We start from the raw sequence: 26,149 nt of genomic DNA on the forward strand, positions 1-26,149 counted from the left end.
TCACATTTGATCTTATTTTGCTCTCTGCCTATCAACTAGCAAATATTCATCAGAAGACCTCAAACTACTGCCTAGCCTAAAAAAGCCCCATGTGCACTCCGTGAGTACTCTGCCACCCAAGTAGTTACTCCAGTGCCTACTGCATCCCTGACCTATCAAGGGAATTTCTACATTCTCCACCCCGTAACACAGGTCCAGAAATGTGCAGCTGAGACCCTCTTAAAATCGACAGAGCTTCTGGTTGAGACCCTCCACCCGGTTCCAAACCAAAGGACCTCAAACAGTTCTGAGTATGATACTGAAAATTGTGATCTCTCCTTGCGCGGCACAAGTGAGGCCATCAGCCTTCATCACTTCTGCCAGATGCTCATATAAACTAAGGATGCTTCAAAAACCATGAACATGAACTGCAGCTTGTATCTGACTGCACCGTGAGGAGTAGCTGCAGACAGAGTCTCCTCCACATCTACAATGAGGCCCACAACAGATGCACTGAGCACACATTGGACTTCTTTCCATCCCTGAATGCTATTTCCATAAGAGGCTTCATAACACACCTAACATTGGAGCTCTCAATAACTACCAAAACCCTCTCCATATGTGCCTGCTCAGACTTTCCTGAAGGTGTAGCCACTTGCCCACTGACAGGGTGAATGGGTGAGTCCAGACAGCCAGCTTCCTCATTGACTCTTCACCTCGAGTGACACGAACACCTTACAATCTGCCACTCCTCTGTCGTGACCATGGGTAACCCATGTTGGGTATACTGTAAGATGTCTTGGCAACAGAACCCTTGATGAAAACAAGTGACACCTTGGATGTCGCTTGTGATGTGCCAGATTCTCTGCTACTGCCACACCCTGAGACAGCAGCCTGAAGATGGCTGACTATGCCGACACCATCTTCAGTTGTTCACGAACAGTGGTCAGCTCGTCCTGCATCTGCACACAGTGTGCAGCCTCCCTAACCATCCTACTACTACTAATTTAAGAACTGAGCTATGAAAGTACACAGAAGAAGTTAACTATTCTCCTGGTGTGTCACAAACGGAGGCTACTGTCTGACTGAGCTGTCTCCAGCGGTCCCTGATTGTTTGAAACAAATGAAAACACACATTTACAGTATTGTGTCAAATTGTTTGCTAGCAACTGATCCTGAAGCTGGCTGTAAGGTTATCATCTGAAATATTGGGAGAAGAAATAATACTATCAAAGATGCATGCACAAAAGATGGAATAGTCTATCCTCTGGGAAAACTTAAATAAATACAATTTTTTTTCCATATCTTTCTGTGACCAACAAATAGGTTCACGCAATCTTCAACCACACCATGCCCACACTTTGAGAAGCCCTGTTGTTAGCAAATCCTGTTTTTATTTCACTGTATTCAATTTTCTTAATGAAACAATGCAGAAGACAGGAAGAAAACTGTTACCTAATGTGTATTAATTTCACACTCTGTTTTGCTTTGGGGTCACAATGTTTTTTTTATTACTACTACTACTACTACTATTACTATTTAATATCATGTATGTGCAGGAAATCTTTCATGTTCACAAAATTGTAATGCACTCTTATGTTGGAATTGGGTCATTTTGTTGTATGTTCCAACTGATAGCCACCGTCATTAATGTCAGTACTATTAGAGAAATAATTTAATGTTCATCTTTAAAATCTGGACATGTTCAGTTACTGTAAAGTAACTGATCAGTACTTTTAACTTATGTGATCTCTGTGTCATACGGCAGTTACGTAGATATATCTTTGTCTGTCATATATTGTAACTGCAGACTATATTTCCAGGTACTGAAGCAGTCACTCTGTATTCTGTTTGAGAGTCATGACACAAATATGGTGAAGCGATATGTAGAGCGACAGTTCACTAAGCTCTTGCAAGGCCGTTTTAATCTCCAAGACATGATATTTGCACGTGAATACAGGGGCATAAGTGGTTATCGGCCAGGTGCATGTGTTCCAGCTTTGGAGCTTGTAAGGTTAGTTTAAATATTTTTTTCTATTTGAACTTGTATTTTGCGAGATTCACAGTTGTTGCAATAGTCTAGATGCACTTGTACATGGCAAAAGAACAGTTAACTATTGTGAATCAAATATTAATACCAATTTGCCAAATGACTTGATTTAATAGGCAAATCTACTCTTGCTTATTGTGCAGTTTTGTTATTCTTGCAACATTTGTACTTGAATCAAGCTATAGTGTCATTATTTAGCTACAATGTATATAACTGTATTGCATACCAATCCAAATGCTTTATGTTGTTACGAGTGTGGCTGATATTAAAGATGTAATATGAGTGTAATACTTGGAAAAGGTAATGCAACTAGTTTAATCAGGTTGAGAATATTTATATTGTCTGTTGACATGTCATTTCATTTCTTATCTTTGATGTAGACAATACTGTTGTTCCAGGATTTTATGAACAAGCTCAAAGCTGTAAAAAATTTATGTATAATTCTAATGATGTTTGAAAATAGTGATATGGGAGAAAGACGAAATACTGAGTGAGATAACGCACTGATTAAGGTAGTGGACACACATTAAACATGAATGGGGCTCAGATCATCATCTAGTTATCCAAATTAAAATTTTGTGTGATTTCCTTGAATCAGTTAAGGCAAATGCAAGGGTGGTTCCTTTGAGAAGGATACAAAGCCATATTTGTCTCCATATCCTTGTCCAGACTAAGATCATTGTTGGTGGTACATTAAACATTAAGTTTCCTTCTTCCTTCCTTCTTTTTAAAGGAGACAAAATGTTTCCAATCAATATCTCATTTTAATGCTCATGACGTAGAATTTTTGTAACTTACCTTCCGTTCTTGTAAGATGCTCCACATGCATTATCTGTCATTGAGATATTCTCATTCTGAAAATAGGCTGCAGCTTAGTAAACAAAAATGAAACACACAGGATTAATATTCATTGATATCATAGATGGAGGAAATATTGATTGGCTTGCAATTTTCATATATTACATTGTAAGTGTTATTGAAAAGTATTTTTGGGTGGAGGAAAAAATTGGGGGGGGGGGGGGGGGGGGAGGTGAGAGAGAGCAATGATTATTATATTTGTACCATTCCCTCAGGTGAAGTATTGAATGAAAATAACCTCAGTGAGTACAGCTGGTCCTCACTGCATGTCCGTTTCTCTAATCTGTTATTCGCAAGCTCTACATATTTCAGTAATTGCTAATAGACTCATCGGGTCAATCTAATACACAAAATTGGTAAATAATTTGTCTCCACCTACAGCCTCTCTATCCTTCCTACAAAAAGTAGTGGTTAACAAAATTAGACCCAGTAAGTTAGAGACCAATGTGGAGTTTGATATAAATGCTTCTGTGATAGATTTATCAACATGACTGCCCCACGTCCACTCATTCGGGTATCAGGTGATTACTGGGGATCTTTCTTGGCGGTAAAAGGTAGCAGATATGATGGTCTTGCCTCCCCTCCACTCCTAGTGCCAGGTGACATAGTTCCATTGATCTACAGCCCAGTCGTGATGATTTTATACCCACTCTAATCATAACTGATGATTATGATGTTACAACCTAGGTAAATGAAGAGGTTATTTACTGCTGATCACCATGTTCAATATGTGCACTGAATTGTGTGCCTGCACCAGATCTACCACAGATTGCCACCCATCCTGCTTTACAGAGGTCTGTTCTGAGGCATGGGTGTACAACATCTTGTCAGCTACTCGCACTTTCACTGTCTTTCAATCACTTTCCGTAGAGCTCTTGACAGTAGCACTCAAACAAATGACCAGTTGTGCTGTTTCCTAAATGCTCATTCCAAGGTGATGGGACATAACAGTCTGCCCTTTGTCAGAGCGGTTATGTCAGTGTATTTCCACATTTGTGACCATATCATCGTTACAATGATTCCCCATTCTTCTCTGCTCTGCTTATATCCTCGTACTTTCCTTACTGTGTCATGTGCCACTACACCTTTAGGTGGCATTCAGTTTCATGGTGGGCAGTGGTCACAATGTTTCAGCTCATCAGTGTATTTCACTTCATTGTCAGAAACATGTGAATGGGATAGAGAATATTCAGGAACAGTCTAAGTGGAGAGAATGTAACAATCTTTTTGAAAGCAGGGAGAGTAATGCGAGAACCAACTGTTTGACGCCGTCTATAAAACCAGGCTTTCAGAAGTGCATGCGCAGTAAGTGTCATACTGAACAGTATTGTCATGATAACTCCACATTGTGATATAGGACTTACATGATTTTCCCTTCTTTCATAATCTGGATCACAGATCCCATCATCTTCATGTGACAGTAGCTTTCAATACGACCAGGAGCTGTAATCATTTTGTGTTTCACAGCTATAACATTTACACATGATGATCTGTGTGCTGCAGAGATCCACATCATTTTCAATCATCAAAAATATTTTATACTTGATTATTTGATGCATAAGAGCACAGTATGTAATGGGCTAACAGATACATACTGGTCTGGCAAATAAATACTTTTTAATTGCAGCTCTTGTTGTACAAAACAATGTCTTATATCTATACATACAAGTTGTGGAATACCCAACATACAAAATTTTCCATTACCTTCAACTACCTCAATAACAGTTGAAGTATGTAATTTGTCCACTTTCTGTATAGGAACCACAGTGTGCATTGCCTGTTGTGCGCAACAAGCATCTAGGCCAGAATGAGTAGTATATGGTAATTTAGACCAACCGTGCCCACAGACAAAAAGAGGCCTTCTGTGTCATTACAATAAAAATGGTCCACAGTGGGTAGTCAAGTTCGATATTCATTATCTGTTGACAGTTTGTATCTGTTCTGTACTTAAAGCCTCACAATCACTTCTTATCGGCTGAGGCTGTAGGACTGCCCTTGCCAGACAACCCTCCATAGAAACAACCCGTTTGTGTATATTTAACAATTTATTTCATGCTTTTGATTTAGCAGAACTTTAAATGAGGGACACTAATGTGTACCATGGAAGTCAGTGAGGTTTGCATATATGATGGTAGGGTTAAGAAACTAAATAAACTAAAATTGCACCAAGCCTACACTGAGATGCAACTTTATTACGGTTGAAAAGCGTTGATTAGACCTTCATAGCTGAAGATTTTTTTGTGATTCATAATGAAGGTACTAAACTTTCTACATTGGGATACAGTATGAGTCCCATACATAGCCTCTTACTATCTGCTAGCAGTTTCTTAAGGTGCAAACACGTGTATAGAATTAAATCAATGCCACAGTCCTCTTCACTTTTACAGCCCTGTTCATGAAGCAGACATTACACAGCAGTCATCAAGTAACAAATTCATGTACCATTTGAACAAAGGAACACTTAGAAGAATATAGTTTAACATACTTCCTGTTCTTAAGCAGAGGTAGAGTTAGAGCCCTATTTGAAAGAACATAAACCACAGACTAAATTTATGCATAACAGGATATGGCAAGTTGAGCATTCCACCTAGTATTTTTCAGAATGTTTATAATAGCATTTTCACTGAGTACCACAAGTATAGTGTTGTTTACAGTGGTCCTAAAGACAATCTCTCTCTCTCTCTGTCATTGTTCACCCAGTGTATTCTTAGAATTCACCTGCCCTGCGGTTTCTTGTTGTTTTCTGCTAAGTTGTGGAATTACTGGAATATATGATTTCTCCAAGTGGTGAGAAATTTCTTGTGTGCTTTGGTTCCTACAGTGTGTTACAAGCAATTCAACACATGTACTCACCAGATAAATTAGTCCATAGTATACAGAATGCTATAGAAAATGAGGTAGCATCCTGCTGAGTGTCAAAATGTGGATATCAAGGAAAAATGAAATATCACTCTGGTGGGAAAACACTGTTGTGTACTTGAATATCCCTATACTTTCTTTTTTGTTGTGGATAACAGAAAGAGTAATGACTGAAAGAAAGAGAAAGTGCCAGGAAGTGACAAACAACAACTTGCTGCCAGTTTTTTCCACCATTACTGCAGAGTTGAAGTAGTCCTCACTCGTAACCTTATCAGGTATTGTCTTTCTACATATTTCTGTCTTCTCCAGGAGATATCCCACTTGAGGGACAGCACAGTCATTGCACCACATTTTGACATCCAGTAATTTATATGCTGACAATAGGGAATCCTTTGACCTGATGAGAAATGTACCCATAGTTTAGGTGATGCTGAGATGAGTGTCAAACAAGTGTGTAATTGTGAAACCTGAATTTCTCCCAGCATATATAGAGTTCAAATAACTTGCAGGAGTGTAGCCAGGTAATGACGTCAACAACTACTGAAATTTTGATAGGTTCACACCCTGTCAGTTTCAAGCCAAAACTGCAGAAATTAAGTGCTGTGCTGGGGAATTTGAAACCTTGGTTTGCAGTGCAATTCTGGAAAGATCACTCTCTCTCTCTCTTTTTCTTTTCTTTTCGAGCACGAGACAGGCTCTCTCTCTCTCTTTCAACACTAGAGCCACCACACAACCAAAGATGACCGATGTCAGAAGGTATCAAAAATTAATAACCAAAAGCGAGGTAGCATTAACTCTGTCCCCTCTGTTTTTTGACAAGGTAGGAAGCAAAATTCCACACAGAATTTAAGCAAAAACCTCCATTTCTATTTATAAGGTTACTATCTAATTTAATTTCAAATGGAGTGTGAAATGTGTTTTTCAACCACCATCTAAGCTTACGGTCCTTTCATGTTCCGTATAGGATAATCTTCATTCTCATCAGATGGGTGTCTGTTGTATTCCTTGCAGTTATGGCTCATCATAGATTGGTCATACTACTAGGACCAAGGGATACCTGTTTACTGAGCTTAAGATTCACACACAGCTGAGTAAATCTGCTATTGCAGAACATTGTACTAGTAGTGGTCATCCTATGGAATATTCTGGCATGCACTTCCAGCTGATTGCATTAGCAAGTAACCTTATAAATAGAGATGGAGGTTTTTGCTTAAATTCTGAATGTAATCCTGCTCACTTTCATGTCAAAAATGAAAGGACAGAGTTAATGATACCTCACCCGTTGGTTATTACTTTTTGCTATCAATAACTTTAGATGTTGGTCATACTTGGTTGTGTTGTGACATTAGCGTGTGTGGGGGGAGGAGGGGAAAGGGGGGAGGGGCATTAGTGTGCATGAGCTGCAGTTTTGCCTTGAAAATGACAGGGGGTGCACGTGTCAAAATATCAGTGATTGTCGACAACATCAACCAGCTGCATTCCCATAAGTTATCTGAACAAGTATGTAATTTTAATGTCGCAGAATAGTTCCTTCTTATTTTGAATTGGCAGAGATTTTAATGGGTTTAAGTGTGGCTGGCTCATCTTGTATGTAGTATAGGGGTGGAAAAAAATTATATCAAGGACAGAGTAGGAGTCTAACCATAAAATTTTTTTGTGATAATGATAGATTAGAAATGTACTATTTTGAAGCAAGAGCCAGCAGCTAAGAATGAGTGCTCAGAAGTTTGTTCAGTAAGTGAAACAGGTTGAGTGTGCCCTACACTGTGGTTTTATCCAGTGAAGCTGCTGTTGTAATTAGGGAGGAAAAGAATGTTTTAAATTTTGATTCTCTTCTTGTGTTCTTCAGTATCTTGGCTTACAGTTACCGGTCTACTTCTTAGAATAAAAGTTCATTCGATTTCATGAAAGTGCTGTTTCTGTTGTGCAATTTACTAGCTTGATAAGTTAGTGACTTGTGGTTCTCATTGCACAGCCAATAAAATCAAACTTTACCCAGTGAACACCACATGAAAGTGTCATTTTTTCTGACAAGTCTAGACTATAAATGTAAAGTTTCCTTGCTTTGTCTGTTCAGTTTAAACAGTCAGCTTGAGGCAATTTATCTAGTATCCTATGCACTTTAGCATAACAGCTCTTGGCTGGGGCCAATTAAGGCAAATGCACATACTTTCAAACACTTGGAGTGGATTAGCTACCATTTTATGGCCATAGCTCCACAGCTGTGCATTTATTATATGACTGCTTAAGTTTGCTCCATTCAGTATCACCTACTTGGCTCTGACTTAAGTATCATCCTAGTGTAGCTACTATATTAATTTATCACCTGTTGAGATATATATACTGGAATGATAAGTTTTATGTACATTTAGCATTTTTTTATGTTTGTCCTACTACAAAAATAAATGCGTGCTGTTGAACTCACTGTTTAGTGCCCAAAACTAAATGATTTTGTTGTTGTGATTCTGAGTTATCTACTTTCATTGTATTATGATAACAATTCCTATAACATTGTGAAATGGTCCCTTGGTGAATAAATACATAAATATTTAGCTGAAACATGCTTTCTGTATGCCAATTAATTGCATCTGTTTGCAGATCCTGGTTAAAGACAGATAAATGTGCTGAACCAAGGGTTGGTGAGAGAGTGCCTTATGTCATTGTCAATGGTCCTCCAGGCTTACCACTGATACGGCTTGTTAGGTCTCCTTATTCAGTGCTTAATGATCCTGGAGAGAAAGTTAACGTGGTGTATTACATAACTCGTGTTATTATACCTCCTCTTGACAGATGTTTTTCTCTTCTTGAAACTGATATTGCATCATGGTGAGTTTTTTTAATATACCAATTATTTGACTCTGTTCAGTAGTAAGTACTAGAGTATGTTAATAAGTATCTGCACTCAAATTTATAACTTATTACAGTAGTACAAAATTTAGAGCGACATTATTTTTCCATACCATCATCCTACTTCTCAATGCTTTGTGTTTATTGATGCACAGTCTTTTTGGGTTGAGAAGCAAGAGATGTGTGCACTGTTTATTTTGCCTTTTGATTGAAGACATATCAGTGTCCTCTCAACACATCTTTGAATCAGTGAAAAAATTATCAGATGGAGCGAGACTAAGACTGAGGCCAGATGCTCCAACACCACAGAATGTTGCAGATTTTAAATAGTTTAAATAGTGTAGGCTGCTGAAAGAGATGTGCCCAAAAACACGTTCCACTTGAAAGTCAACTTCAACATTTGGTTTGAATTGCAGGCTTCAACTTTTTGCTGAACACATCACTGTAATGTGAAGAATCTATGTTGCATCTCCAGTGATGATTCATTTCAGAAAGTATTCATGTTAGGGTGGCAGTTTAGACACTGTTAAATCTCAACCATCTGCCCTCATGCATTTTACTGAGTTCTTTTGGGATGTAATCTTATCATCCAGTGTGGCCGTAGCCTTACGGCCATTAATGAAGGTCTATCCTGGAGATCTCTGGGATGTTGTCTTTGAACAGTGTAATGTGAGACCTCATATTGCCCGTGCTATTCCGACGAAGCTTGATTCATAGGGTGGTTGGCTGTTGACTAGCCTCCACGTTCTCCAGGTTTCTAAACTATTGAAAACATGGTATGCCACCTCTCACCAGCCACTATGATTGATGGTCTCTGGTATAAAGTTGAAACAGCATGGAATGACATACCCTTATCTGTCATCTGAGCTCAGTTTGCATCTGCGCCCAGCTGGCTTAAATCTGTTACTGCTGCCAGAGATGGCAGTTCTGTGTACAGACTTTTGCACTGTGTATACCATCTAATAACCACTGTATACTATACTGTGCACACTCAGTGGGCAATTTTACGACATAAAGTCAAGCACTGACACACCAGTCGGGAATGATAGAGCACAGATGGCTGTGACAAGACAACAGCCAAGTGCAAACTGACCAACCCCTCTCTAGGACGACAACACAACTGCAGCAATCTGTATGTGAAGAGAACATTAGCACCACATCTGACTGGTCACAGCCCACTTCTACAGCAGCATCAAGATTAGGCACTTCAATACCAGCAACATAGGAATTATATATACTGAAGAATGTTGTTTATTTTGCATGTCGGCCTTTGCTTGCGACACATCTGTATTTCTCAGAGTAAAGTATCATCATTTATCTTATTGTAATAAAAACTCATTAATGCAATTTGTTTGAATGTTGTCTAGACTCCCCATATTCAACGACTAGGCAGGATTCAACCGGCAAACTTTCAATTTTTGCTATCCTGCCTGCTCTTTCAATTTTAATGGCGAGCTGAGTAGTTTGTGTTGCAAAACTGTGTCCTTTGTGGAAAACCAGAATACTCTTAGTTTAAGATACTGTGATATCAGTGTCTGAATTTTAGATATTTTAATGACTTTTTCTCAAAGAATTTTGTAGTACATGCTGTCTTCCCTTGGTGCAACTAAATGTCACATTTTCATTAATTTCTTTCATAGTCAGGTAATTTAGAACTATGAGATATTTCTCACCTTTTAGTATTTTTAATTCTTGATGTTATGAATGTCGTAAATATTTTGAGTAACTTGTTAATAACCATACTTTCCTCTTAATACTGTCTGTCAAATTAGTTTACATTATAGCAGTATTATGAAAAGGACAGTTACTACTCACCATATAACAGAGATGCAGTCACAGATAGGCACAACAAAAAGACTGTTGGAAAGTGAGCTTTCAGCCAACAATGCCTTTGTCGAAAATAGACAACATAAACATACACACTCAACCAAACACAACTCACAAACACATAACCACAGTCCGTGGCAGCTGAAGCCAGCCAGAAACTGTAGTTTGTGTGTGTGAGTTGTGTTTGCTTGAGAGAGAGAGAGAGAGAGAGAGAGAGAGTGTGTGTGGTGTTTTTTTTTTTCCCCCAACAAAGATGTTGTTGGGCAAAAGTTCACTTTCTGACAGTCTTTTTGTTGTGCCTGCCTGCAACTCAGCATCTCCGCCATATAGTGAATAGCAACTGTCCTTTTCATAATATTGTTGCCTTCCACCCTGGATTTTTCATTGTTTAGTTTACATTATAGATATTTCAGAATCTTCTGAAGTGAGTATCCCAAGATAAAATGTTTGACTAGCAGACATGGAATTTTCTGTTATTGTTTTATAATGTGGGTAGAATGTGAATTTTGAATACCATTTTATGCTCAGTGAATCAGTTTAGTGGGGATTTTGTGTGTGTGCGTGGGGGTAAGGGGGGCAGGGGGGGGGGGAGGCATTATTATTGTTGCTAGTTTGTTACATAGCTCAGATATGGGTTCAATCTTGTTTACATGCCTTTTTACCATGATATGTTGCAACTATATAATGAGGGGCTGTGTTATCTTGTTCCACCATTTGTATTATTTACGTCACATCATCATTCACCATGATTGATGCCCTCCAGCCATCCTGATTTAGGTTTTCCATGATTTTCCTAAATCATTTCAGGCAAATGCTGGGATGGTTCCTTTGAAAGGGCACGGCCGATTTCCTTCCCCATCCTTCCCTAACCCGAGCTCGCGCTCCGTCTCTAATGACCTCGTTGTCGACGGGACGTTAAACAACACTAACCTAACCTAACCATGATTGATGCCTCTTTAAAGCATAAGCAGTGTTTAATGCTTACACACATAAATGACAATATAGGGAATGCCTGAACAAGATGTTACTACATAATACAGGATTTTGTAGTTCATCTTCATGCACATTTTTACCATACTTCATGCAAATATGTACGTAGGTGATTCGTTGTTTGTAAGAGTCATTGACAGTGCAGAGCATTCCATCACACAACACTCTAAATGTTCTGTGTGGCTGATAAATATGTCTATTGACCAAATCTTCTGTGTTTAACAGTGTAGCAGTGCAGCAAGATGTTCCGTGTTGCGTGCTAAAATGTAGGGGGCAGGGGTGGAAGAGCCATTTGTCTGGTACTCAGGACAGTGATGGCTCTTGCATCTGGGCATTGTGGACTTGTAGATGGCTTGGGAGAAAGGAATGACATTGTGGACAGCTGTAGAAAAACAAATGCTGAACATAAACAGTTCTTTATTAATTCATTCAACTTGAACAGTTTAATGTCAGCTCATAATGTTCCGGCATTATAGCTGCAGGCAAGGTAGACGCAGCATACAGTTAACACGTGCTGCTTGAGTGGTGGCATACTGTCATGGCATAGCCACGAGCTGAGTTGACTGCGGTGGACGGGGCACCACACGAGACTGTCTGCGGTGCGAGGTAGCCGATGGCAGTGACAGACATCGCAGGTGGCAGTGACAGACATTGCAGCTGGTTACAGTCCTGCCTAGAGTCAGATTCTGAACCGATGGCTGAAGAGCAATGGTGGGAGGCTGGTGTTCTCTGATGGGTATGCTGCTGGTAGGTCATCTGTCCGTGTCCCGGCCACTGGGTGACAGCAAGTATGTCAGCTAGCTGTTTCATTGAGACTGTGGTGGAGTGTTGGCCATCAGGGGCCTGGGCAGTGAGGCAGTAGTCCCTGGTTCACGCCACGTTGGCAGCAGTCGTGGGGGCAACACAGTTATGGTGAAGACTCCAAGGAGTGCGGCTGATACAGATGGGCGCAACTTCATTGTTGAGCTGATCGACCTTGATGGCTGGTCAGGGAGGGGTTTAAATACAGCTGCTCATGCTGACTGTGGAAGCGTCTGGAACAGGGTCAATGATCATTGTCCATCTATTGACACACAGCAGTTTGTCAAACTGGAGAAACTTCCTAGAGGCTGGTCAGCATCCCAGGTCATTGGCAACGGAAGTGATGGTCTCTGCTGAGTTGCTGTATCACTTGGAACATTGTTCAAAAATGGTTGATGCCTGGATCGCAGCATTGTGTGCTGTGCACTGGCTTTGTCTATTCTGTTACCACTCCTTCTCCTCAAGAAAAATTTTGCTTCCAAATTTCTGTTGATAACTGTCTGCAACATAAGTACTGAATCAGTTTTAAGTATTTATGCTTTTGCATCTTCTACTTCACCCACAGTGATACACGCTCCTTTACACTATTTATAGTATCTCACAACCATTGGGTCTTTATGTTCTCATTTAAAGTGTGTTCACTTCAACTCTCACCTTTAATCCTGTTAACATCTACATTATTTCACACCTGGGATGGTAGGAATAGGAATCAGAAAGGCATTTTAACTCTCTTACAACACTGCTAGAAAAAAAAATAGTACACCCTTTTAGAGGTTTTCATTTCACCCAACATTTATTGTTGCAACAGTGAGTATGAACTATATGAAATGATTACATTTACAGATCAGTAGCACAAACAGTTCTGAGGTACCAGGTATTGATCCATGCTGAAACACTCATATTAGCACATGGTGTAGCCTCCACAGGCAGCAGCACAGGCACTGACTCTGGCATCCAGTCGATTGTACAGATGGCCTACTCGACCTGTTCACATAGTTCTGTAAGAGTTGTTTGACAAGGCACTCGAGTCACTTCTCATTACATCATATCCCATAGGAGCTTGATTGGAGGCAACTCCGGAGATGGTGCTGGCCAGGGAAGTTACTGTAGTCTTGCAGAGCATGTTGAGTTTCACAGGCAGTGTGTAGGCGAGCATTATTCTGTTGGAATAACACATCACCTTCCTGGTGCAAGAACAGCAAAACAACAGGTCTAACAACTTTCTGCACATATCAAGCACTGGTTTGTGCCGTCTCCAGAAACACAAAAGCTGAACGAGAGTTGTAGCTTTTTGCACCACAGACCATGAGGCTCAATGTGTCTTAGACGAATACACTCTGTGAAACAGCTCTCACCAGGTCTACATCGTATGAACAAATGACCATCACTTGCATGCAGACAGAATCTGCTTTCATCACTGAAGACCACATTCCATTTTCCAAGTGATCCTCTGATGGCTCCAGTCATGCTGTGCACGTCGATGCTGTGGTGCGAATGGAAGATGGGCTAGAGGTGTGCATGCCCATAGTCCCACTGCTAATAACCGGTCCGCACAGTTCGTATTGACATGTCGGAGCTGACAAGCCCTCTTATCTGTCCTGTGGTAGCTGTTCGTTGTACCACTGCTGCCCTTACAGGACGACAATCCTAGTGGGTGTCTGTGCTGCATAGACATCCAGAACCTCGCCTATGGGTGTGAGAATGTTCACGTGGCCACTGGTACCAGTATAATTGCACAACTGACACAGCACATCCAACTTAGGTGGCAATTCTCTGAAAGGACTATCCTGCCACTCAGAAGGCCGCAACTTGTCCCTTTGATACTTGCTCATTTGGTTGTAGGAAGCATGAGTGCATCTCTGTGGCATGGTTCCCTGCCTGCTTCAAGCATTTGCAGCACGCTGAGTCCCTGTCAGTGAGCATTCCCTATTAAAGTAGAGACGTAGATGGCACTCTGGTAGCTGTGCCATTACACTATCTGTTGGCAGATGACATTGAAACCATTATCAGTGTATCTACTGTCCCCCAGGTGGCATATGTCATCATTGGATCTAAATCAACATTGTCTTTCTGTGTGTACCTATTTTTTTTCCAGTGAACTTGCATTTACACACTATTCAACCTCTGGTATCTAAACACGAGGCACTCCTTGGCCGTACACTTTTATTTTCATTAATCTACATTCATAATATCTTGTTATTTTGATGGGGTCAGTGGCAGCATTACTGTTGTCCATTTTCCAGTTGTATTGATCAGGAAGAACTCTATAACTGAAATAAATCAATCCTTTTTATCTTCCTAACATCTACACACTTTCCCAGCCATTATCGAATTTCTTGACCTGGAAACTGCTACTTCTCCCTCAAGTAGCTCCGCAGTTGTCCTCATGAGGTTTGGTGCATCCTGTTCCAGTGGCTCCCATCCCCCTCCGCCACCCCAAAGAAAAATTCCTGGCAGTACTGGAAATTGAACCCAGTTCCTACATATAGCAGCCAGACTCATTGATTAGTAAGCTACAGAAGCAGACTGTTAGATGTAAATACTCTTGCGTAGATTTGAGTATTCCTTGGTTTTAATCTGGATGATCATATCTGACTGGCACAAAATTTCCCCAGCACATCTTGGCGACATTATCAGGTGCTATTGATGTAGTGATCTGTCACAAGAGCTGCTCCTCCCTTTATACCTGCCCCCTATCCCCACCAGGTATGTCAATGAAATATTGTGCCAGTCAGATATGATCAACCAGCTGAAAACATGGAAAGATTCAAATAAACATCAGTGCAGAAATAATGTGAGACTTTACAGTCTCGTCTAGTTTTTACAACTAACCCATAAGTTTTCTAGATTTTCGTGATCCACGTGCCTAATAAAATGTTGTACATGAAGGCTGCAGTGTTTTTCAGATTTGACTGTTATTAAATGTTATTAATTTTCATTTTCTATCCATCAACAGGTATAGTACAATGCCAAGGAAAACTAGTGTTTACCTCTTTAATTTTCATTTTCTGTCAGTAGTGTTTACCTTTTTAATTTTGATTTTGTGTGCTTCAACAGGTATAGTACAATGCCAAGGAAATGTAGTGTTTACCTGCCAACAAAAATGTCTGACATAAGCAAAAAGAGCACCATTTCCCAATATTTTTCTACTGTCAACTGTGCTGTTTGTGATGAAGACACACAAACTGGACTTTGCTCAAAGTGCCAGAAACAGCCTCAAACATCTGCTCTAGTTCTGGCTGATAAAATTAGAGTCTGGGAAAGGAATAGTTATGCAGTTAATCAGGTAAAAGAATTAAAATTTTAATCTTAACATTTCTGGATGCATCTTATTGCAAGTTTTGATTGCATATTAGTTTGAGAATGCTTTCGGTGATTATTAAATGAGAAAAATTCAGAAAAAACACACACACATATTAGGGGTAAATGTTTACACCTGCACAGGTGGTTTGGGCTATCAGTTATACAGCTCTGATTCATACTAAAGAAATTTCTGTCCCCTGCTAAATTTTCTGATAGCGTTAGGCCTTCAAGGGTGTATTGTGATAGTGTTGAATTGCCTATGTTGTTGTTGTTGTTGTTGTGGTCTTCAGTCCTGAGACTGGTTTGATGCAGCTCTCCATGCTACTCTATCCTGTGCAAGCTTCTTCATCTCCCAGTATCTACTGCAACCTACATCCTTCTGAATCTGCTTAGTGTATTCATCCCTTGGTCTCCCTCTACGATTTTTACCCTCCACGCTGCCCTCCAATACTAAATTGGTGATCCCTTGATGCCTCAGAACATGTCCTACCAACCGATCCCTTCTTCTGGTCAAGTTGTGCCACAAACTTCTCTTCTCCCCAATCCTATTCAATACTTCCTCATTAGTTATGTGATCTACCCATCTAATCTTCAGCATTCTTCTGTAGCACCACATTTCGAAAGCTTCTATTCTCTTCTTGTCCAAACTATTTATCGTCCATGTTTCAATTCCATACATGGCTACACTCCATACAAATACTTCCAGAAATGACTTCTTGACACTTAAATCTATACTCGATGTTAACAAATTTCTCTTCTTCAGAAACGCTTTCTTCGCCATTGCCAGTCTACATTTTATATCCTCTCTACTTCGACCATCATCAGTTATTTTGCTCCCCAAATAGCAAAACTCCTTTACTACTTTAAGTGTCTCATTTCCTAATCTAATTCCCTCAGCATCACCCGACTTAATTCGACTACATTCCATTATCCTCGTTTTGCTTTTGTTGATGTTCATCTTATATCCTCCTTTCAAGACGCTATCCATTCCGTTCAACTGCTCTTCCAACTCCTTTGCTGTCTCTGACAGATGTTAATTGCATTTTTTCTGAGTATATACTTTATTTGACAAATGAAACCAATTTATTGACGCTTATTTTATAATGAAACATGTGTATTCAAGTATGTTGTGGATACAAGAAGATTGAGTTTCAAGTGGCATGCCCCAATTTTATGGTAGCAAGAAAGGCACAGATGAGCATACTGAAAGTAAAAAGAATGCTTATTGTTCTTTTCAACTGTAAATATGTTATGTGCAAGAAATTTGTACATACCAGACAGACAGTAAATGCAACTATGTATGTCCAGGTACTCAGTTGTTTGAAAAAAAATTGTACGTATTTACCCAGGAATCTAGAATGTCTGAATCCTTCTTTCCTGTCTTTTTAGTGTGACTATGACAAAGATGCAGTACATTGTATCTTTTGCCCCACCCTCCAAAGGTATGGGGTGGTCAAAAGGGTGTGCCGTAAGTGTAAGTGCTGAGCCCCCACCTCACATCTCCATTCCATAGCAACATCCTGTGTCTTCGATTCTCTCCATAATAGAATTGTCGCCAACTTCGTCAACCACCCTGCCCACCATTGAGAAACCACTGAAGGGTGAATTGGTTATCTGCCTTTTCTTCATAAGAAATATCTTTTTTGCCTGATAATCTTTGGATAGAGGAGCTAATGACCTCACAGTTTGGTCCCTTAAAATTCCACTTATCATCTGTCCAATATCTCCAGTAAAAACTTCCAGTGCTGCTCCAGAGAATAACAAGAATGTTGGACATGATATACACACACCTTCAAGGGGACTACTTTCAAAATTGCTAAATGTATGTTAATATTATTTTAATTTTAAAAAATTTCAGAAGTTTTCTCATTACATTTTAAACATATACTGAACTTTTTAAGAAAGTAAATTCCTTCATTTCTGAAAAATTATTTTCTTCTTCCTGAAGTGCTCAGCTTCATGTTACATTGCATCAGTGTGTCATCACAAAGCACTTATAAAATGCAACACAGACACAACAGCTGTTAATGACTGAAAAAAAAAATCCTGCCAATGCTTTCTTTCATTTTTGAGAAAAGAGAAATTCCTTAAAGCATATTTTGGCCTAAAGTGGAGACACATCAGTATGTTTGTTGATCCATTGGGATACGGGACAGCGACCAGTCAAATATTTACCAAGCAAAATAGCTAAACAGCTAATGTCATCTTCAGGCCCATGCGTATTAAAAACGAGTATGCGTGTAGTGTATATCATGGAGTACCACACTTGCACGGTCTCATCTTATCACCTGGTATGGTACATTCAGTCTCTGTTGATCCAGTGTGGATATGGGACAGTGGTTGGTCAAATATTTACCAAGGAAAAAATTGACCAGTTGCTGTCCCATATCCACAGTGGATCAACAGAGATTGAGTGTACCGTACCAAGTGATGAGATGAGCCCATCCAACTGTGGTATGCCTTGATACACACTACATGCATACTTGTTTGTAATATGCAGGGTCCAGAAGATAGCATTAATGAGATTCCGTAACTGGTTGTCTAAATCAAATAACTTCTCAAAACATATGGCTGTCTGACAATTGCCATTGGTAAATATTTGACCCGCCACTGTTCCATATCCACAGTGGATCAGCAGACACTGAATGTACCATACCAGGTGATGGGATGAACTGGTGCAGCCGTGGCATACCTTGATATACACTACGTGTGGAGTATACTCTTTTTTAATATGCAAGGGCCTGAAGATGACATTAATGATATGCGGAAACTGGGTGTTTAACTAAAATATCTTCTCAAAATGTACAGCTGTTTGGCGATATTCCTTGGTAAATATTTGACTGACTGCTGTCCCATAACGACAGTGGGTCAATGTAGCATACCAGGTGATGGGACAAGCCATTGCAACTGTCATATACCTTGATGTACACTACATGTATACTCGGTTTTAATAGGGGCCTGAAGATGGCATTAATAAGATGCCAAAACTGGTTCTCTAAATAAAATAATTTCTCAAAACATACGGCAGTTTGGCAATTTCACTTGGTAAACACAAATATCTGATTTCATGAAACAACTCAAGATTTATTTTATTTGCCATATTATGGCGATATGTTCACTTTCAGCAAAGAAAGTACATTTTTAATGTATGAGTGTCACTCCATCTCTGGATGGAATTCTTGTGCCCACAATTATTCATCTTAACTTAGAATTTTGGATCACTGTTGTGACATGACAGAATCAAACCTACCATACACTTGTTGATAGAAGTCCAAATGCTAATCTTTCTGTTAGTAGAAGAGATTGTATGGCTTCTACTGACTTAAAATCTTTCTGACACAACAAAATTAGAAGTGATCACCAGTAATCTAATCAAATGAGTGCAGTGAATGTACTGGCAGCCCAGTGCATGTCCTCTTAATTCGCTCACATCACATGAATGCAGTAATAATGGCTTTTTGGTACTGAGCAACTCTGTTTCTTCAAAAACATTCTTTTGTGTCTGAATTCAGTGAAATACCATGTACACACAATCACAAGAATCCTAAAATGCACTGATTCACATTCAAAGCCACTTTGTAATTGCAGAGCATGACAGTGGAAGCAGTTCCAGTACTTACAACAAAGTCACTTATTGTTGAGACTTGAAGCAACAGATAAATATTTATCTTGAAAGTGTGACAGTATATCACAACAGTCATTCTCTAACATTTCCAAATGATACTTATATCAGTGAACTGACAAGAAAGTAAAAAGTTGGCTTATATGAGGGAAGCCACACAAACAATGTTCTGCATGTGTGTAGACATGCTTGCAGAGGAAAACAAAGTGTCTTCTTCTTGAAAATTAACGAAAAGATTATCTCCAGGTTTTTAAAGTATTTTTACTTTATGACTACGAACACCAATTGCCCACTTCACAAAATTGATGTTTTCAGGTCGTGACCAAGTGAAATGGTACAGTAGTAAATCAATGGAATCATATTTAGAAGAATGATGGGTCATGGTATCCTGACTTAGGTTTTCCATGGTTTCCTTAAATTGTTTAAAATAAATGCCAGGATGGTTCCTTTGCAACAGCTTGTCCAAATTGCTTCCTCATCCTTCTCAATCTGATTGTTTACCATTTGGCTATTTGAGCACAACTCACAACCAGACCCAAACTTCCATATGCCGTCTACCGTGCGTCTATGACTTGAACTCGTACATCCATTATGTATATTCCCGTATAGGTCAGACGTTATACTTGAAAGTCGCTTGCCCGGTATCGGCAGATAAACACAATATTGCAGTGCCTGTGTTATTCTGATTATGATGCAAAGTTCCTTTGGACATCAGAATAACACAGGCACTGCAATATTGTATTTATCTGTCAATACCAGGCAAGCAACTTTCAAGTACAACTCTACGGGAATATACATAATGGATGTACAACTTCAGATCGTAGATGCATGGTTGACGACATATGGAAGTTTGGGTCTGGCTGTGAGTCATGCACAGATAGTCAAATGGTAAGATGACTGCTCGTGATAAGCGGGAAATCTGGGTTCGAGTCCCAGTCTGGTACAAATTTTCATTGTCATCATTCCATTCTACAGCTGATGGTAGTCCTTATTCACAATTGCAAATTCATTTCATGTGTTTCATAACAGCTGTGGTCTCTGCAGTACCTGTTCCTTTAGCCATGCATGCAAGTCCAAAGGAACTTAGCATCGTAATCAGAATAACACAGGCACTGCAATATCGTAATAAACCCTAGTTTTCCTTACTTTCCTTTTTTTACTGCTTTTGTTATTAAATTGAATTCAAATAGAAAACTTTTAGTTGTCATTTTAAAAAAGGTGTAAGAAAGTTCAAGATCCAGTAAGAAGTCATCAGTGGTTGAAAATACTGAATATAGTGTTCATTCTGCAGTGCAGCCTTGCTGTATCTACACTAAGTGCCCAAAGCTGAAGGAAGACAATGAATGCAATTGAAGTAATCCAAAAGAGAAAATTAAGGAAAAACAACTTCTGCTTGATGGAACAAGGTAAAGTGCAGGACTGAGAAATGAAGTTTGGAGACAGCAAATAACAGTTGAGATAGAAGGAAGAAGTAGATCAGTAGAAAAAGTAAAATACGATCCCAGGACATGTATGCAATTGCAGCAGGCATGGTCAATGCAAATAACAAGTCCCACCATGACCCTGCAGACAGCACCACTTGTCATTAGCATAAAGAACAGAACTGCAATGAGGCTGATCCTGGTGACCTTGCCTCGGCCTTTATATCTATCAGTGACGGAAGCATTGTCAATTATATGGAGCAAATGAGTAGATTAAAATCTGCAGCTGCTAGTGTCTCACATTCAGTAGAATGTACTGATACTCATGTGCTGAAATTAACTTTCTTGGCAGATTAAAACTGTATGACAATCTTATTCTTACCCATTGGTGGTACTCCAACAACATAAACAGGAAAAGTATGAGAGGGCTGACAGCTTGAAGCTCTCAGCTCATCTGTGAGGCATGCTCATGTTGTATGTCATGTAGTAGACTGTTGTCCACAAAAGGAAAAGATTCAGGTTCAACATTATTTCATATCAGAAGGGTTCTGAGCCAGAAGTATATGGAAAAAACATTTTAGTCAGGTGCCAACTGTAATATGTAATGGATAATAATAAAAACACAACAGGGCTACTGATGAGCCTCTGAATAGCAAATGACTGTTGAATCTGAGAATAGTTGTCAGTGGTGAAGATTTATCAATGGTAGAGAGAGGTCAGAAGTAAAATGAATAAAAGAAAAGGATGAAGAAATGTAAACAACGATGAAAACATTATTTAAAGTTTCAAAAACTGGGGAAATTGTGTGTACCTGTGGAGACACACACACAAGAGAGAGAAGGATTTGTGATACATGATAACATAAATTTACAGTATTGTAATGTGGGAGATATTGTGTCACAAGGTGTTACATCTTTCATTAAAGATCTTTTTTTCCTATAGCACCTCCTAATGAAATGCATTAAACATGTTACTGTTAAAGTATTGTAACCTGTTTAGATGAGGAATTCCTCTACTTGATGCCTGTTGGTAGAGATGTCATTACCATACACCTTACATTATATAATTCACATTAACTATTCCCACTGTTTGCAGACGAAATATTAAGACTTTTACTCCTCACAGAAAGTTATAATATCACATATTTTGTCATAGTACAACACTTTTTCTCAACTCACCACTATCATCAGTCAGGATTCAGTGTTCTACCACCAACCACTGATTACTGAGTGAAATTATTGGAACCACATTATGCCAATGGGGAGGTCTGTAATTGCTGTTTCTCATTGTGGGAACTGGTACATTGTTTGCGTGTGTGGCATATAATAGTAGGTCTGATGATCTGGTAGTAAAGCTTCTTGCTGGAAACCAAAAGGCAGCAGGACTGAAACGCATTGGAACGACGAAAGGTTTTTCAGTCTGCCTTTAAAATAGCCTTCACCTCCCAGTGATGTGAGGATTCACTGTGAATCACACAAAGTCCAGATTCCACCCTAAAGTGTAGACCCCCTTTATCTGATAGGATTACTAAGGTAGGCTAGGACATGCAAGTCACTGAAGCAGTGTCCAATTGAAAGACATGCAGCAGGCCATTGAACCACACAATATTATTGTTGTTATATACGACACCAAAATGGAAATGATTCTTAAACCCTCCTAGACCTCTTTAACTATATGAAAAAAATAACTTCCTGACTCCTCCGCCATCAGCAGCAGGAGAAAGACCGTGTAGCAGATGATCAGCGACTATCATGTCTTGGTCTTAGACTTCAGGCAGCTCCTTAGTCCTTTTCTGTGTGTGGTCAGCATACATAAGGCCACTGGTGATTACATGACTCTCCTGGAGTCCACTACAACACAGGCTTTCCTGTGTATCATTAACTAATTGTATTTTCTACAATCTTGAGAAGGTCTGTGATACTGTGTGTAGGTAGGATAACTTCCTGTTGCTTTACACTCCTTCCTTTCATCATATTATTTTAGATATCTGGTTGATTGTTTTAAATGAGAAACAGCAGTCCTTTAATGTTGCATTTTAAATGTGACCTGTTTTTAACTGCTGTAAATATGTATACATGGTAAGAAATCTCAGTCATTATTTCCTGTTCATGGGAAATAATTCAGTCTTTTACTCTTCTGCCAGCCTCGCTGTGATCACATGACAGTAGTATCTAACAGCTAAGAAGGTGGAAGAGAGAACAGGAAACAATCAGTTATAAATTTTTTACTGAAAATCTATTTTTGTTCTTGCTGATAATTCACATCCTACTTTTAATCTTCCACATATTAGAATGAGGGTCATCATTTAAAATTTCAAAATGTAAATGAGATTTCTGATCCCCATTTTTAGTGATAAATTGAACTGGTTCCTGCATCTGAGGAATCTGAAAACATGATTCCTCAAAGCTCTCAATATGTTAAAAATTTGATAGACAGAAAACATAGAAAGAGGATAAGACTTGTCTGCTCCACTTTTATGGAGCCTTGGTGTGGCCTCAGGTTGACAGTGGTTACACAGTATATTGATCTGGGCCCGTTATGATCTCTTCCCTGAAGGAATCAGGATAGCTTTAGGGGCATTCAGGACCAGCCACATTCCCAGGTTCTGTGACAAGGCTGAGTAGCTGCTGCTTCTCATCAGGCAACACCTATTCAGAATCCAGGCACATGCACATCATACTGTTGGCTATTCACTCATTTGTAATAAACTTTGATTCAGATGTTTCAATAGAGATTTTTATAATTAATAATTAATAAGTTCCTTGCATTTCATTTTTAGAATGTTACCCATGATTCAATCGGGAAAACCGTAATGCAAATTCCTCTTCCAGAATTTTTCTGGGATCTACTTTATAATAAAACATTGATATATTATCATATATAACGAACAGTTTCTGAAAATTTGTTGAGGGTCCATTGTACCCATAGGTGAACACACAGTGTTTGCATTTATTTTTACATAATATTTATTGAATACTCTGTCAGCACTTGGAGCAACATAGACATATTAAAAATTTGAATACACAGCATTGTGCAACATCAACACTGTGTATTCCAGTTTTTAATATTTTTCCTTAGTTAACTGTTGCAGAAATGCAAAAAAGAATATTAACAATGTTATACTGACTACTTAATGAGCATTACCTTTTTTGCAGATTTGTCAGTCTTGTTGTGGACACCGTGGCCCTGTATCTTGCTTATCTCTGGACTGTCCAGTTTTATTTAGGAGGTATAGAGCTGCAAGAGACCTTGGTCAAGTGCCTTATGTGCATCAACTACAAGAAAAATTTTTTTCATTTTAAGCAGTCTTAAGAGCAGACACAATTTTTGTAAATCAGTGCCTGATAGTTATTTATCTTGTGATAAGAAACCAAATTCACACATGAAAGTGAAAATAATGAGCTTTATAGTTGTATGTTGCATCAGTACTAATCTAAACTCTTGTCTCTGGGAATTATTGTTCTCCTCTCCTGTCTCGTTCTCACTGCTTTTGAACTCTTGATTTTTAAAACTTTTGCTGTGCACTGTTATCTTCTTTATCTATTGCTCCCATTTCTTTCATTCTTTCTTTGCTCCCCCTGCTTTTTAAGTGCTAAGCTTTGTGTTTTATTCTTTACCTTTTTACCATTTTCAGATTATTTCTCTCTCTCTCTCTCTCTCTCTCTCTCTCTCTCTCTCTGTGTGTGTGTGTGTGTGTGTGTGTGTGTGTGTGTGTGTGTGTGTTCCATCAGTTGAGTGAGATATGGTATCTCTTGTTGCATAGTTTTACATCAAGTATTGGCTGTGATAATATGGTGATATTTTAAGAAAATAATTCTTGTATTTCAAATATATATATATATATATATATATTAAATTAATTTTACAAAAATAAGTGCCCACATATGTTGTTTTCACCACTTGTCATCCCTTTCCTGTGTTCAGAAATCTTTTATTGGATTGTCAAGTAGTTATAAATCATTCTAAGAAATGAAATACAACTCATAAACAGACCTCTCTTTCAGTAGACCACGTCACTTTGAAACGTTGCAGGAAAGTTCTGGTAGAATGTAAATACCTTTGGATTAAAAGAGACAACTCACTGGACAGCATAAATGTTGAGTTGTTGATAGCCCAACACAAAAAGAGAGCAAACTTGCTAGCTTTTGGAGTAGTCCTTTTCTTTTTGAATAGATTCTTTTGCAGAAAGGAAAGCACACTGTGTAAAGCTGCAGCAAGATTAGAGAGAAAACAATGCTGGGACCTAAGGATTGGAAAATGTGTACTGTCTTGCTTGTCTCTTATCTTTACTGGTTTTATTTTTCCTATATTTAATTATGTGTCACACAAAAGAGAAAGTTATTAGTTAATAAGCAATAAAGAGTGCACATTTTCCAAAGAGTTCTTATTCTTTCAGTTACAAACACTCCCACCCAGTTTTAATTGTGGTAATTTTTTAAGGGGGTGGGATGTCAAATCAGCTGACTGGAAGCACGAGAGGCATCATAGGACATTTTAATTTCCACTGTCTTGAATATAGGTTTGATGGTTTCCATTACAAAATATACACATTTGAATTCCAGAGAGCAAAATACAGTGACATGTGATAGAAGGATGCTGCATGAAGAAATATGGAACTGCACTTTGGCACACTTAGGACGAAATAACATGTCTTACAGTTCCTTTAAGAAACATGTTTCATACATCAAACTCTTCAGAAAAATACGCGCTACAAAATGAACATATTTTTGACAAGTTGGTTTTTTACATTTTTGATGACCTATCTCAAACACTCTGGAAGGGGGGGGGGGGCACTATCAAGTTTTTGCCCTGGTTCAGAAATAGGGAATATTACAAATCCAGGACTGGGTGGAGGGAATGCTCCAGATGGCCTGGGTTGTGAAGCAGCCATGGAAATTGAGCATGTTGTGCTCAGCTGCATGTTCTGACACCAGCTGGTCAACTTTGTTCTTGGCAACAGTCTGGCAGTGGCCATTCATCCCGGTGGGCAGCTGGTTGGTAGTCATACTGACATTAAGAGTTGTGCAGTGTTTGCAGCAGAGTTGGTATATGACATGGCTGCTTGCCCCTTCTCTGGATCCCCCACCTTTTCAGATTCCACCACTCCCTATCCCTCACAAACCTAGTACTGCAGAAACTCCATGGCTCAGGCATCCCAGAACTACATCTACTCCCTCTGCAAGATACTGTTACTGTGCAATCCCTAGTGCATACACCACATCTCCAAAATTGAAATCTTTGTACATCAACACCTGAAGGAACATTCCAGACTCTACCTCTAGAAATTATCTAACATGTTGATATCCTACTCCTGTCTAAGAGCACCACTATCCATCACACCCATCCTACTCACAGAGAAACCCCTCATCAATCCCTCATGACACACGGAACGTGCCTACCTGACGTCTTCAGTTTACCACATCCTCCAAAACTCCCTCCCAAAGTCCCATATAACCCAGAACTCAAAATACTGTTTTAACCTTATCATCAAAAACCTCAGTCTCACAGAAGTTTCAGTCCTATCCAAAGGTCTCGCCTTCAGCTCCACGCCGAAGTTTAACCATGTTGGACTTGTCAAAGACCTACTCTCCT

At 39.2% G+C, this 26,149-nt stretch overlaps 1 protein-coding gene across 1 annotated transcript in view; it reads left to right on the plus strand.

The window, feature by feature from the left end:
• LOC126248392 (DNA polymerase zeta catalytic subunit) overlaps positions 1-24,348 on the plus strand; it is a 227,444-nt gene extending 203,096 nt beyond the window's left edge. The window contains exons 26-29 of the mRNA XM_049949342.1: positions 1,803-1,993; positions 8,345-8,572; positions 15,269-15,497; positions 23,713-24,348. Coding sequence (XP_049805299.1) covers positions 1,803-1,993; positions 8,345-8,572; positions 15,269-15,497; positions 23,713-23,859 — 795 coding nt within the window. The 3' untranslated portion in view covers positions 23,860-24,348. The remainder of the gene's footprint in view (positions 1-1,802; positions 1,994-8,344; positions 8,573-15,268; positions 15,498-23,712) is intronic.
• The last annotated feature ends 1,801 nt before the right edge of the window (positions 24,349-26,149 follow it).

The sequence above is a fragment of the Schistocerca nitens genome, chromosome 3 (genome assembly GCF_023898315.1).
Source record: "Schistocerca nitens isolate TAMUIC-IGC-003100 chromosome 3, iqSchNite1.1, whole genome shotgun sequence".
NCBI lineage: Eukaryota > Metazoa > Arthropoda > Insecta > Orthoptera > Acrididae > Schistocerca > Schistocerca nitens.